At 41.9% G+C, this 16246-nt stretch overlaps 1 protein-coding gene across 4 annotated transcripts in view; it reads right to left on the bottom strand.

Annotated features, from left to right (window-relative positions):
* bach2b (BTB and CNC homology 1, basic leucine zipper transcription factor 2b) overlaps positions 1-16246 on the bottom strand; it is a 104826-nt gene that overhangs the window by 38841 nt on the left and 49739 nt on the right. Inside the window, exon 1 of one of the 4 annotated variants that reach the window (XM_058613147.1) lies at positions 13192-13272. The exons of the other annotated variants lie outside the window; for them this stretch is intronic. Coding sequence (XP_058469130.1) covers positions 13192-13200 — 9 coding nt within the window. The 5' untranslated portion in view covers positions 13201-13272. Of the gene's footprint in view, positions 1-13191; positions 13273-16246 lie in introns of those variants that run through there. 4 annotated transcript variants of the gene reach the window in all.

The following is a 16246-nucleotide window of genomic DNA, read 5'->3' as shown; positions in this document are numbered from 1 at the left end:
TTTCTCTACCATGATATTCCCATCATCCAGGAATCTTGGTCACACACGCACACACACACCCTTGAGGTCTAGGTGGTGCAAGTGTCTCCATCTTTACTGAGTCAAGTGTTAAAACAGAGAGTGGGAGGCGCTCTCAGCTTGCATGTGAAACCCGCTCCCATGTTGTGAAAAAAGGAGCCGCTCATTGTGTAAATGGAAAAGGGACGGGGTGAAAAACGCAGCGCAGGAATCTCTCTGAAGTGGGAAGATGTTTTTGTAGGCGTGCTGGATCAAATCAGTGAGTAACGTGTGCTGATTTCCTCCATGTGTCTGCAAACTGGAAATCCTGCTCCATCAGTCACCATGAAGTAGAGTTTTAAAGATGGGAACGTCGTTAAATATCACCAGGTTTGGGATGATTCCCTGACGAGGGTGAGGAGTAGTTTAAGAAAAGAGATACAAAACTCACTTAAACACATTTTACAACTGAAAAAATGATCAGTTCTTGCATTTTATAAATGTCTACAGTTTTATAACATTAAAGAGATGTAAATAAACCCATAATCTTAATTTATGTTTATCTACTAACTTTTGAATGAATTTAAGAAATAAAATTATGAAGATATTGAAGAATAAGGTCGTTTTTTTGTTAAAAGACATGAGAACAGGTTGTACTAAATACTGAGCTGAACACTGTTGCTGTTAGGTAAACATTAAACTATGCTGTATATTGCAAAACGTAGTTTAAAGTTGTTTTCTTATGTAATTGGAGATCTTGTGGATTCTTCCTAGTGGAGCTGAGCAGGAGGTCTGGGTATGAATCAGCGCAGACAAGCCTGAATAAAAGAGCTTGAAATCAGAAGCACAAGTTCTTTCGCTATTAAGAAAACATCTGGAAAACATCCACTGACAGTAAGCGCTGAGCTGAAATCCAGACTAAAATTCTTCGTGTTGGGGGGGAATAAAAAGGCGGGGCTTAAGTTGTATTCCGTGATGCAACTCGTCACCGCGATCATCTCTAAGCCTGATAAAATATGCAACAGACCGAGCAAGTGCGTGGCCTCTTTTTGACCCTGAGAAAGTAATTACCGTGATCTAATTCTGAGTGACGGTTGAGACTGTTTCCATGGCAACCGGCGCGTTAGAAAATCTGAAGAAAAGGCACCAGTTTTCAGCACTTGCCAATCTCCTACAACAGAAATGACATCTGACACAAGCAGATGGATGCTGAGCCCAGACCACAGCGAGGGAAGTGAGCATTCTGGCTTTGGGAGGCTGCTCTCAACCACAAACGGCTTTAAAGTCCCTTAATATCAGGACATTTGTAGATTCACTTGTTTACTTATGACAGAGTGACTGTACTGATTGTGAGCTGCTGACGCAGCAGCAGCAGCAGTCTGGTGTGGGGGCTGCTGTGGAACAACTGTGTCAGTCTGTCCAGACTTCGTCTGTGGCTCTGGCTCGTCCGACTGTTGTAGAGTTTGCTTATTTCCACCAAAAACATTTCTCAGTTGGCTTCCTCGGATAATGACCTGTCTTCCAAGAATAATGTTTCCAGATGCGGTTGCGAGGTTCGGCGCAATCCAAACATGCTATTTCTACCCTTCGCTTTGGACTGGTTTGTAGCAGTGGAAGGAAAATGCAAGGATGACACAAACACATGGCGCGTGCACACTCACACACACACACACACACACACACAAATACTTTGCAGGCATATTCCTGTGCAAACACATGCTCGTAGAGACAGCCACATACCCAGACACTCACATCACACAACAGCAGGCTGTGGCAGAATGCTGATTAAAAGTGCTGATTAATGGCAAAAAATGTCTTCTCTTTTTTGTAAGTTTCCTTTTACTTCCAGGGTAGTTGTTTACAGTAAGGCCTTTACTTTATTCTCATTACTGACTCATATGCCGAGCATTTTACCAAGTTAAACAGCGGAAAACAACGACAACAGCGACTATGTTAAACATTTTCTCAATTAATCAATTTGTCGTCTGCTTCACAAAATGTCAAAAATGGTGCAAAATACTGATCTGCCTTCCCAAACACGTAAATGACAAAGTCCTCAGATGTTTGCAAGTCAGCAAAAAGAAACCAGGCTATTATGCACATTTCTACCTTTTTAGAAAAGCATATAGCTACTTTTTTAATTTCTTTTTTTGTTTTTACTCTGTAGCACTTTGAGATTTGTTGTTTGAATGTGCAATACAAACAAATTCTATTATTATTATCATTATTATTATTTCTTCCTCATTCAAAACACTTAATGGTTAATGGTTAATCAATTATGTCAAAACAAGTCAGTTATGAATAATGCAAACATGTGATCCCTTTGGAACATTTTAGCTTTAAAGGACTGTTTTAAAGGTCCAGTAGGCAATATGTTGGAGGGTTAATAGGAACAACCTAAATGCATGCGTTTGTATCAGTGTAGGATCTCTTTAAAATAAAAAGTGTTCACTTTTTGTAGCCTCAGTCTTAGTCTAACTTTAGTCAAGGGTCTTGCGTTACGGAGGCCACTATCTTGTTTCTACGGAAGCCTGAGCAGACAAACAGGGCAGAAGCTAATTAGGCAGACATAGAAGAATGTTATATTGTCTTATTTTAGCAAAGCACAAGTGGAACATTCCAACTAATCGATGTATTAAATCTGATTGAATTGAATACAGAGGCTCAGAAATCTTCTCCCCATTAGATGTCACCAATCCCTTCACCCTGCACCTTTAAAGGAGCACAGTTGGTCCCCTGTACTGTGTATAATGTACATTATGTTTTATTTCAGCTGAACTGTAATTGGGGAGCCTTTCATGCCTTAGCTCATAAATCAAATCTCTCTCTCAATGGAGTTCCTGATTAAATAAGAAATGATAAGTATGTATAATCCACTAATGGATTAAGTGTTGCAGCCTGAGTTGGTAGCACGTCTTCCTGCCATCTGAACACTGATGCTGCCAACCTTCTGGTGGGTGTGCAACATTTAAGAGCATGTGTGGACGAAACGTGCTGCGCGTGATATGAGCTCACACAATTTGGCGAGCGCGGCTGACTTCGGGCTTTATGGCTGGCTTCTTCCTCCTGGAGCGAGCCTGCTGATCTGAGAGAAGCTGATGAAGACTAATGTGGCTGGAGACCCATTAGCTCTGTGCTCGCCATTACAGCAATTACGCCGGTGGAGCTGTGGTGCGGCCCCTAAAGCAGCATGGTACGGCTCTCAGAGCAGATACAGAGCAGGGAGCGTGTGATGGCGCTGCAGATAATGCTATGCTACACTTAATACTCTCCGTCAAACTGTTGTCCTTGATTTCCAGTCTCTTTTTATTCATGTACTTTTAGCCAGCATGTACACGTGGGCCCCATAAGGTTTATATTGGGGCAGAAAATATGGGTCCCAAGTGGGTTTGTGCACTGTTTTCATGGTGGCCCCACCCACCACTTTAAGCCCATCCTCACTCAAACTGTGGAACAGTTTACTTTTAGAACAGTGGGGTACCAGAGTAAAATGGTACAGTAAGGTCAGGGTGGAGCTAGACCGGGTCCACCTACGATAATCACCTCCATTGTCCGATGTGATTGTTTGTTGTCGTCGCGATGGAAGTTACGCGGCCATTGGTCACACGCCCTTCCAAGTAAGCCTGACCCAGGGCTTTACCAATGCAAACTCTACTGTACCAAACTGAACTGTACCATGATGGCAAAACACAGCATTAGTACCTTTTCTGGGCTCCCGGGCACTAAGTGAGTAATAAGGCATGGGAAGCCCATGTGGCAAACACAGGTGGGGCCACCATGGAAACCGTGGACCAACCCGCTTCGGGCCCACATGTAAACATGACAATTTATTTTCAGCAGAAACTATGGGTTGTTACAACACTTAGCGAAAGGCTTTAAAGGATTGGGAATGTGGATGCAAACGTTTTCCTACATGCTTCACTTATGGCTAAAAAGCTTTACATTTAGCTACCACAGTGCCCTTATGTCTGTTTGTTGAAAATAAACCTACAGAAGATCGTCCACGACCAGAGAAGCGTCCGCACTATGAATCATTGCTAATGTCAGCAGCCGCAGGTGACAGCACAGCTAAAAATGACATTTAAATTGATTTAATGTTGTTTGTCTCCCAAATATCAGTCGATACTGTTGTGTAATTAAAACCATTCATTCATTCAACCGCCCACACCGAGCATCATCATGAAATAATTAAAAATATCCTCATGTTATACGAGGCCACGCCCTCATGTGTCGTCCTCCCACTCTGTCATTTTGATTCATTATCGATAATTTCCATGTTACCACGACACCGTCAAGACAGTAAACCTAATCCATTCACAAATACTGTAAGTGAAGGAAACTAATACTGGAAGTGCTAAACAAAAATAGGAGTGTGTTAACCCTTTAACACCGAACCCTCAAGATGTCCGTCTGCAACTATTTTGCTTATTTTAACCACAAAAGAGCGAGAAAATATCAAATGGCATTTTTCCAGAATAACTTTCAATATCTGACTTATTTACAATTTACTGCATGCTAAAATATTGTATTAACAGTTTAAAATGAAGAAAGACTAAACGTTTTATTTAAAGTGACACTGAAGTTGTTCCATTTGAAATGTGAACAGTATAAAACATATTTACAATCACATTTGTTTGTTTTTCCAAACTCTCTCCTCTCTGGTGACAAAGACGCTGATTTTCCGGCTTCCTGCAACAGTGGGCGTGACATTACCGTAATACCCACATGTTGGCTTTGATGTGCAATTTCTCAGCTTTCAGAAACTGCTGGAATTTTTCCGAGAGCACAAACCGACACGTAACTACGGTAACGCATGTTGAGCTCGCGCAAAATGTGCAAACGTGTTAAAGGGTTAATTCCGCATTTAAAAAGTAAGGTCTATGACTTTCTTGAGATTATCCTTAACAATAAATTAGAATTCACTATATTATTACGATACAATCTGATTTGACTGCTTCAATCCTCTTTAAACCAAACACTGAAATCACTTGAACTTATATTTTATTTAGAAATGGAGAGTTAAAAACACCATTCTGCTCAAATGCAGACGGATTGTGAGTCTGGCTCTGCTTTCCTGCAACTGTGGAAGTCCCACATGAAAGTACTTAGTACTTGCAGAGGTGCTCTGTGTCTATTTGCCAGAAGTACAAAGAAAACAGGAAGCCTCCATTTTGTAAAATGACAGTGTTGGCTTTGCTTTGAGGAGAAATAGCAAAAGAAATAAAGGTTTACGTTCGACGATCATCTATGCAAAGATAGAAAATCTCCACCACGAGGGCACGTCTCCAGGAATGTGTCAAAGTGATGTTTTTTTTTTTATGATGGGAGTTGTTATGACTCTGCTGCCGAGGGCTCGGCCTTCAAACTCTGTCCGCCCTCTCTCCTTTATAAATTTAAAACGTGTCATGGCTCAGCGCCGCCTCTTCCTTCCACACACCCTGCACGTCATTCTGCTGAGGCCCAGCAAAGGGAGGCAACGTTATGATCCTCTGTCACACATTAAATTCCCCACACTAAGACCACATTAATATGAGCCAGTCGGGCCAATGCTGACTCAGACATCCTGCTGCGTGTCCTCCTAAACTCACTGCTGTGAGTCTGTGAACGCTGCTGTTGTCTCAGTCGACAGAATACTTAGTCCAGCTTTAGTTTTTCCTCTTGTCATGAATTAATGGATGAAAAAAAAAGGAGAGCTGTACTTGCTGTAAGGCAGGCCAGAAACATCGATTTGCCATACCCTCGACAGAACCTCAGCTGTGTTTCCATGGCGATAATCAGTTACACTGCTCATGTTAACGGAGTAAAAACTGGAAAACATGTTTGCGGCATATGTGCATGTGCGTGTGTGAGCCTGATTTTGATTTCTGCTTCTGAATGACGTCAGGAAATCATCCTCATTACTGCTCCGCTTCTTCCAGCAGGCACAAATTCTCCACGCAGCATGGAGTGAATGCGTGTGGTGCCGAAACAATTAACCACTTAATTAATTAGTCAACACTGCAATGATTTAAATAATAGTGGTAATTGTATGTAATTATGAAGCCAAAAAAGCCAAATATTAGCTTGTTTCGGATTCACAGGGAAACAAGGAATGCCAAAACGGGAGCATGTTGGATGTGCTACCAGCTACATATCCGGTTGCAGTTGCACAATGTCAACACCGGCGCCAGCCTGCTGAACTCAGGCTGCACTGACTGGGAAAGTAACAACATCAAGTCCTTCCGGGCAAACAATATCCTTAATACTCAAGGTTGTGAAAAATATGGAATTAGATTTCTTTCAGTATTTTCAAACAAAATCAATTTAATCATTCAAAAATATTGCATTTTATTGTTTGAAAATAAACTTGTGCTGTGGTTTTTTGTTTGTGGGCGGGCCTTAGGAGGCTGCCTGCTGAATGACAGCTCAATGGACCGGACTGTTATCACAGGCTTGGACTCGTTCCCCAAGTTTTCAGCGTCAAAAGTGACAAAATAATTGTAAATATCTAACGTTTGTCTGATTATAAACGTTAGACACTGTCGGATGTCGACGGGGAACGAGATGGACAGCGTCACTCCAAAACTCCAGCCAATCAGCAGGGAGCCTCCTAAGGCCTGGACAAACCCCCACTAACATCTGTCCTTTGTGTTCAATGTGAAATGGTTCTGCACATGCATCCAAAAGTAGATTAACAATAATAATAATCCTGCAAACACACAGAGAGAGAGAGAGATGGACAGTCACCATAAAAACATGTGACAGGTCTTTAATCTCCTAATCTCACTGATTATCATCACAGTCTCCATCATCACCTGCTGATGATGGAGACTGTGATACAGAGGATGAGTAGGTCTCACGTTTTCATGTTTTCATTTCAGCCACTTCCATCAGTCACTGTTGAGATGACGTGGAGGAATGCAGTGACATTAAAGAGACGCGGTGACACACGTATGGAACTGTTTCCTGTGTCTTATCATTGTACCATCATCTGACTCATCATTTTTCACAGTGTATTCTCAAACATCTCTCTTCACACGGATTGTGGTTAATTTCTTAGTAGAGGTAGAACAATATCAATATTTTTACCCTTTAACATATATTGGACATTTGATGTCGTTTTCTTTGGCTAATTCATCATTTGTCTCATTTAAAATGTATTCGTTATTATTATTATATATTTTAAATGAAAATGTATGAACTGAATTCTGCATACATACGAAAAAGGGACAGTTTGGGATGAAAAAGTAAGTTTTAGTGACCAAGTGAGTGAGAACAAACATGTGTACATTAACATAAATATGTAATATCCAAACAACGATCAGCCAATTATGATTATTAAAATACGACCAATATCATATCAAGTGTTAAATGATAACAATAATACAAAAAAAGGCTGAATTTAACAACAATAATGGTCTCTCCAATCTACATTGTAAGTCTGCACTAAAGTGATATACAGTATTTGGAATAAAAAGTGATTTAACAACATTTATCACGTTTCAGATTGTAATAATTGGCTGATAAAGGAATAATAATCAGCCAATATCCATTATTAAAAACTTATTAAAAGGTTGAGAGAAAGTTGATTTTGTACATAGAACGGTTGTCGTAAAATATCTGCTCATGTTCTGCGTCTCTTCTGGACAGATTAGTGCCAAAGAATGACCCAGCATGGACGGAGCAGGGCGAGGCCTACGACAACTACGAGAACCTTCTGCAGACAAATAACAAGCTTTGACACAGGGAGGCCGTTCCAAGCACAGGTCGCTGTCACACAACAATTTGAACGTCTCTTGACCCGATGCAGAACACGCACAGTGTACGTGGCATGACTGTGACGAAATGCAAATGCACTGTGGCTCCTCGTAACGAACGAGGTTAACCTCAACCACGGCTGCTGCTGCTGCAGCCTAATGACATTATCCACTGAGAGCCACTACAGTCACACGCAGAATTACATGAACACTGTGCCACTGTGCAACATTAGGGGGAGGACTTGTGCCAGATGACTGTAATTACACTGAGTAGGAACAGGCTTTTAATTGATATTATCAAATTAGGCCTCGCTAACCGATGCCCTTGGAGCTGCACGAGGTGGCAAATGTCAACCTGGATGAGTTTGATTAAGTGAGAGAGGATGTATGAGATTATACTTTATAAATGCAAGAATGAGTCTTTTTTTCCAAGCCTATAAATACATTCTGTATTTAAGAGTGGAGATTTTTGTGTTGTTGTTGAGAGGTTTCAATTCCTCAAGTGAGACTATCTGCTTCCTCATACACTCAGGTTGTCATGACATGCACTGAGCACATTCACCAGTCCAAGTGAATGGAGTCCTTTGATTTCAAAGGCAGCAATTTACTATTGTTGGAGAGCTGACAAGAGACCGGCTCTGAAGAAGAGAGTGAATCACACTCCAAAACAGCAGAGTCAGCAAAACCCTGGCTCCGCTTTTTTTGTTGTTGTTTCCTCTGCAGTCAGGACAGAGTCGAGCTCTGCTGCACAACATAAACTCAGTGGATCGGAGGATAATATAGATGCTGGGCTGTAGCTTTTTCATTTGGGCCATTTTATTTTTGTTATAACCTTTGAGCTCAGGTGTGGACGTCAGCTTCAACTATCCACTGACGGCACAACACGTGATTCGATTTGATGTAAAGAATGATAAACTTGATACTCCCAGCATTCATTAATCAGAACATCTGTAATGACCTACAAACTATTCTCCTTTCGGTGATTCCCCAGCCAGTACGGGTTATATTCAGGCTGAGAATATGGGCCTTAGCCTCTGGACTTGCACTTCAAGCACAGTAGGCAAACATGGGTGAGGCCACCATGGACAAACCCGACTGGGACCCACATTGTCAGCCTGAATGTGGCCCTAATGGAGCCCACATGGACATGCTGGCTGGGTCAGTGCTCAGTGTTCCAGGTGACGCATTATTTCATTCCCTGTAGATTCTGGTTGTCTGTCTCGTGCAGCTTTAACTGTGTTTGACCTGGATAAAAGTTTGGAGTTACCTGTACCTGTTACCTGGCACGAGCCACATTTCATACTATAGATAACAGGCTTCTCCATACATAATTATGAACTGGACACGTCTTTACATTATAGTACAGTAACAATTCTCATTACCAAGCTAGTACCTGGATATTACTTTGTATTACTGTAATAATATTAATAATTTATCCTTATTGCCATATCATTGACTTTGTTACAACCAAGAGGGAAACTATAGTAGAAATAAAATGGTATCACCCTAATATTTCTCCCCAATTACAACATTATTTCCATAGTACCATACCATAAATAAAAAAACCAACATCTCACACCTTTAATGTGTGTTGTACAGCACTTTGGTCGACTTTGTTGTTTTAAATGTGCTTTATAAATAAACTGGACTGAATGGGACTGGATATTGTGACTGAACTGTAACATAAAGCGTTACGAGGGGCAACATATACAATTACACGGACCTTTAAAAATAATCAGTGTTGGTTTAGACTGCCAAATAGATTGGTTTGCACAAATGACATCATCTTGAAATGTGCACCTCTGGGTCTGCAGTAATGTGCGTCCTACATTACTCTGAACCACGAGCGGTCTCCATTCATTTGTATCACAATGTCCTTCTGATCATACCCTGGACGCACCAACTGCAGAGATCATCAGAAACGTGTTAATGGCTCATCACGCGCCCTGAATGGGGATGTCGGGCTCGGGCAGTGATTAAACAGGGATTACTTTATCAGAGCTGTAATAGAAAATGCAAATGAGGATGAATATGGACACACAGCTCCTGACTTCACGTCTTTCAAATGTCTCCCTGGCTGTTATTCAACTCCGCCCCCCTGTTTCTGTTTCTGTGAAGCTTCTTTTTACTTGTTTCAGAGTTCACCGAGTTACATGTTACTGTTAAATCAGGGATGAAAACTTTGTTGTTTGCTGAAGCTCAGCCCTTTAGTCCACTTGTTTTTATTGTTTTTAAATCATACTTTAACTGTTTCCATTTTATTTTAATCCCACTGTTCTTAAACGGCTTGTTTTGATTGTTTTTAAATCATACTTTAACTGTCTCTATTTTATTTGAATCCCACTGTTCTTAAACAGCTTGTTTTTATTGCTTTTAAGTCAAACTTTTATTGTTTCTATTCTATTTTAATCCCAATTTTTTTCAATCCTACCATACTTAAACAGCTTGTTTTTACTGTTTTGAAAACCTAGGACTGCAATGATAATTCAATTCATTGTTTATATTAAATTAGTCTATTACTGTTTTGATAATCGATTAATCGGTTTGAGTGTTCGGTTTCAGCTTCTTCTGGTTTCTTTGCTCCGTGTAACAAAGAAATCATTAAAACTGAATCATTTTGGTTTGTGGACATTTGAGAATAGCATCATTTCCAGGTTTGGTAAAAAACTATTGAATTTTCTGACATTTTCCGGACCAAACAAGTAACCGATTAATTGAGGAAATAATTGACCGATTAATCGATGATGAAAATAATTGTTAGTTGCAGACCTACTTAGATACTTTGCTTATTTGTTTTTATCGTTTTTAAATCACACTTTTACTTTCTATTCTGTTTAAATTCTAATGTTTTTAATGTAATGCTTAAATTCTACAAAGAGAAGACAGTAGAACAGATGCAGATAATATATTATATTATCTGCGTCTCTGATGCAATTTGCCTTGTCTTGTGCCTGATCGGTGTAATTGAAATCAATTAAACTCCCCTGAATAATAAATGAATCAGACGTGCACAAACAGCACGACTTCCGTTTCGGAGCTTTTCCCTTGACAAACACTGGTTGTTTCTGTTATGTTGTAACTTCAGTAGGACGGAGTGAGTGGCTGCCTGTGGGCTGACACAACTCTCTGACCTCTGTGGCTTTTTGACGGTGTTGCAAGAACCCGTTAAATGTGCGCTGTCATCAAGACAACTTTAAAAAAAAACAAGGCTGTTTTTCCTGTTCCTGAAAGAAAAGAGACATTTTTCTTATCGCCCTTGCTGTGTGGTTTTCATCTGCAACTGTCTCCGTCACAGATAGAACATCCTGCCCGGGCTACAGCGTTCAACTATAGACTAGGGGACGAAAAAAATCTGTAATCTGTAAGTGAGCCGTGCATTTAATAACACACACGTAGTGGCATACGGCGTGTTCAGTCTCACACACACACACACACATGACTGTTCATGTTGATAAAGAACACACTCATCATCAAAAACAGCGACCAAACCTCCTCAAGCACGATCCCTCTGCTTGGTCGAGATGTCACGACACAGTTCAGGACGTGCACTTTTGGTGGGGCTTTCCGCCCCGACCGCAGAGGCTTCACTGACATCCATTCTCCACACCGCAGATAAGCTGAACAGCTTTTCAGAAGGTCACCGGGTTGATAATATCGATCCTGAGGTAATATGTGCAAGGCAGCCAGCTCTGAGACACGAGCTGATGCTCTGCTGCCAGACTCTGATTACACACTGAAGAATGAGAGTGCTGCTTTGTTTTAAAGAGCTGGAAATAAATAATAATAAAAAAAGAGACATATGCATCACTAACTACTGTGCAGTTATTTCCAAATAAAAACACACATCTCGTTACTATCTCAAAACTATCAGAAAGAGAGACTCTGACTCAGAAAATGCAGAAACATTAAAACCTGAAATGGCAACGTTGTCATATCAGGCTGCAGCCGCAGTCATTATGCTCAAGTTCATCTCGAAATGGATCAAGTGCCATTCAGATAGAAATCAATAGGTGTCTCCCAGTGCTTCCATCTCAAGATTGAGGAAAGGACAACACACCGTCAATCTATCAATCTATCGACATGGAGGAAGGTATTCATGCACATGATACTTCTGGATTGGCTCCATAGCCAGAAAAAAAAGAAAATCTGATTTACTTTGCATATGCAACTCTGTCTCAAGAAAGTTGAGACAAAAAAATACATCAGATTTCTTTGGAAAATCTGATTCAAGCCATGTTTGGACACGTTTTAACATCAGATTTCTACAGACGCATATCCAGTCTGACCACTCAAAAAATCAGCACTTATATAGTAGAAAACATTCATATCTTTAAGTTCTCATCCTTGCATTAGAGTGCAGAAGTGAACTTGATTGTGTCTCATGGGATAATCTATAACATTCATCTGTGTTTTAAAGTCGTCATAGACATAATTACACGAGCAACCTTTATAGATACATTAGTTAAATCTAGACAAATCCAATTTGACCACTTGCAATTACTAGTGTGCACCGTCTGCCCGAAAATGATCTAATTTTGCCTAACGCAGTAACACAGCTCTACTGACGTGAGGCATGTTAATATGATGTCCTTAGCAAACACTGGTATGGTCAGGTGACAAGTCATCCAGGCTAGGTTGGGTCCACTGGGTGCAAACAAAGCTGCAGAGCAGTCCAGAGAACTGCTGCTGCTGCTGCTGCTGCTGCTGCTGCTGCTGCTGCTGACACTGATGAATGGCAGGAGCTGAAGGAGCGAGTTCTCATCCGCACAGGCCAGAATGCTTCTGGAGCGTTTGTGCACAACCTGCATCTCTCTGCAGTCGAGCCTAATTAACACCAGCGCTACTTCATCTCGCAGCAATGGAAAGGTCCAGGCAGTGACCTCAGCCACATGAATCAATACTGAAACCACCGCAGAGATTTACTTTTAAAAAGAAACAATTAGAGCGGTGCACAAGCCGCACATAAACCATCAAAGACAGCTGGATCACACGCTAAGAAACTCATTATCAGAGCGGCCGGCACGTGCATTAAAAATGCATGCAGGATAATCACGGAGACGTCAGAGTCAGAGAGGACCGAGAGAGACAACAGGGCTTCAGTCACCATGACGCAACCAAAAGACAACTGAGTGTGGGAACAGACGTTCGAGCACTTGTGACCAGGTGCTTCAGGATACGCTTCTACAAAACCTGGTGTCACTTGTAAGCAACACTCGGTGACAGCATGTACACACGCGAGCTGCTGACTAATCCCTCTTAAACGCATAACTTGACGGACAGAATCGAGACAAAGGCAGCACAAGCAAATACACACATCCTGTCGCTGAAATGAGTTCGATCACTGAAATGCAGGCAATGCAGGGTACGGGAGCTGCACGTACACTTTTTGTTTTTCTTAAGAAAACATCTTTGCCTTGTGCACATCACAGAAACAATTAAAAAGTAAGTGATGTATTACCTCAGACATGCACCGGTCCAGTCATCTTGTTATTCCAGTCTTTGCTCTGACAACTTTCTAATGTCTCTCACTGTAGTTTACTGACAGGATCTAGCCTATCAGTGTCTGTGGGTGGTGAGTATGACTGAGCAAGTGAGGTATGTTTGTGTGTGTGTGTGCGCGCGTGTGTGTGTGTATTTGTGTGTGTGTGTATTTGTGTGTGTGTGTGTGTAAGTTTTGCATGTGCGTTGGCATACCAGAGTATTTTTGGCCCCTGCCTGCTTAAATGCAGCTTGCATGAATCATGACTTCCCACATAGTAGGTCAGTGAGCAGGGTGAGTCATATTGCTGTCTTATATGGTAACACACTGCACATGTGATAGAAACACTGGGGTTATCTATAGACCTGGCTCCATGTTTCAAATGTCTGCAGCAGAGTTACTCTGTCTCAGCTCCGTCTCGGTCCTCACATGATCCGACAAAAAACCCACTCCACTTTGTTTAATCTCATCTGTGACGCGTCTGAGAACAGGCGTCTGTGATATTATGTGAATCTGAGGTTCAGTATTTCAATAAGTATTTCTGCCCAATATTGTGCTATGACTCAACATGAATCAGATTCCATTTGGTTTCCACTTGACACAGCTTCAGCCTTAAATATAAACACAGCATTACCGCACGGCATGCACACAGGGCGCCGCAACGGACGGGGAGAAAATAAGTGTCAGATTCTAGAAAGCAGGGCAAATACATATTGTATTTCTCACCTCATGCTCAACGCTCACACCAACGAGGCGCACACCTGCACAAACAACAATCTGTTTGTCTAAACCTCTTCCTGTGCGATTGGCTGAATCAACAAGGAAACAAGTTTGGTGTTTGCAGACAGCCTCGGCGTGCAAGTCAAGAAAAAACACCTGAAACAAAACACCCCAAAACCATCACCGCCAAGAGGGACTTCGGTCTCTGAGAGATTGGATTAGTATAAGTGAAGTGTTCCCCAGCTGCAGCCAGAGAAGGAGCAGATCTTGCACTAATTAGGCCAGTTGACGGGCAGGCCAAAGCACTGCTAGTGTGAATGCGACCGAGCCAGGAATATGTGTTGAATTATTAATGGGGCTCGCTGAAAATGGCTGGAGTAAAAGAGTGAGGGAAACAATAGATTTGGTGCACATGTGAAAAAAAAAAAAAACGTAACTGTCATTTTGAAAAAAAAGAAGGCATGCTCAGAGCTCATGGAAAAAAACAAAAACAAAAACAAGTGGAAAGTCTCTCCACAGGAAAGAGTTGACACAGAGGCATCGCCCACGTCAAAACCTCCAAAAGCCACGTCTGTGTGCATGCATGTGTGTGTGTGTGGGTGTGTGTGCAGCGCCAAGAACGCATGTGTGTGTGATCACGTGTGTGTGTGTGTACGGGTGAGTGGGCTGGAGGGTACAAGGCTGTTGATAAGGCAAAGAAAAGCAGAAGAAGAAGAAGAAGAAGAAGAAAAGAACACATCGTTCTGGACGTAAAGTTTAAGAATTGACGCGACATGCATGAATGTGCAAAACCGGTGTGAATTTCCAGCTTAGATCAAAACGCCACGAAGAATCCAGGCAGGGATGAAGGCGAAAGACAACATCTACTGATGAGACTGATCGTAATACACACACACACACACACACACACACACGCTGACAAGCACAAAGAGAAAAGCCTGCATGTCTGAAAAGTCAGGGCCGGAGCTCGACACTCACATCATATTCTCCACATGTTTGTTTACCTGCTATTGCAACTTCTTGGCGTGAAAGACGACACACGGCTCACAAACTGAGCTGAGCTGTTCTCTTCCAAAACCATCATGTCTGACACAACACTCCACTCACTCAGCCCTGAACGAGGTCACAGTGGGACAGTACAAACAGCTGCCATTCACACTCACATGTCTGACCACAATAGCAGCATTTCCACGAGTGACTAAAGTACCGGCACCGGTCGACACTCGTATGACGCTCGGGTGGATGAGGTTCTTGGAAGAGCAGCAGGTAACGAGTCTGAGATCAGAATCTCTTTATCTGCAGATACATGAGCTAACAGGCAGCATCAAAACAACAGGGGGGGGGGGGGAGACGGGTTTTGCTGTGAATTGATATTACAATATAACAACACACTATTTAAGTGCTACAAATGACTTTGTTATTTGTGGATGTTCCCTTGATATGATGGAGACAGTGAAGGAAGGCAGGAAATAAAGCTGGGAAAGATGTGCAGTAAACATTAGCCTGGAGTCGAACCAGGATCCTGCTGCTTAAGGTGCAAATAGAGACAAATAGAAAAATACTGTTGTTGATGAACTTTTGCTGCTTGCTAAAGTACTAATGTTTTCTCCTCTCTGAAACTCTCTTTTTATTAAAGTCCTCTTTCAGAAGAAACCTGCATACAGACTAGTTGTAGAAGAAAAGCCAATAGGAGAACATGCGCTCTCTAAACTGCCCTGTGATTGGTCAAAGAATTTGCAAAGACTGTAAACAAGCGGAAGTGGACCGAGACTGTATTTTAGAAATGGATCTAGTCGGTTTGAAGAGTGAAGCCTACAAAGTAGTAGGAGGGGAGGAGCATTTATCCACCAGGGGGCGACTCCAATGGTTCTTTCGTGGGAAAATGAAGTAAAATTGAGTAAATTATGTTCCCATTTCTTCTACTTAGTCTTAGTCATGTCACTCCTGACGTACACACCAAAACTTATTTACTGCATTTCTGACGCAAATATTTTGACATTTTCAGAAACCTCAAACCATCCCAATGAACGGAAACCCGGAATACATCAGTTCTTATGATTTCTATTTTGCAACAACATGTGACTTTGACTGTGGTGAGCGTGACTCCTGTATCTCTCCGGGCGTCCAGATAATCAGACTGGTCACATAAAAACACATACGTCATTCAGGCGGTGCGTGTCTGGGGATCTGCTGAACAGCCGCTGCTGTCAGTTTACGGCATCTGCGGCGATGCCAGTTTGAGGGGCATGAGGGAGGAGGGGGAGGAGGAGGAGGAGGAGGAGGAGGAGGAGGGCAGCAACACATTCACATGTTC

Source organism: Solea solea, chromosome 17, assembly GCF_958295425.1.
Source record: "Solea solea chromosome 17, fSolSol10.1, whole genome shotgun sequence".
In the NCBI taxonomy this organism is placed as follows: Eukaryota; Metazoa; Chordata; class Actinopteri; order Pleuronectiformes; family Soleidae; genus Solea; species Solea solea.
This window is presented reverse-complemented; position numbering and strand designations above follow the sequence as displayed.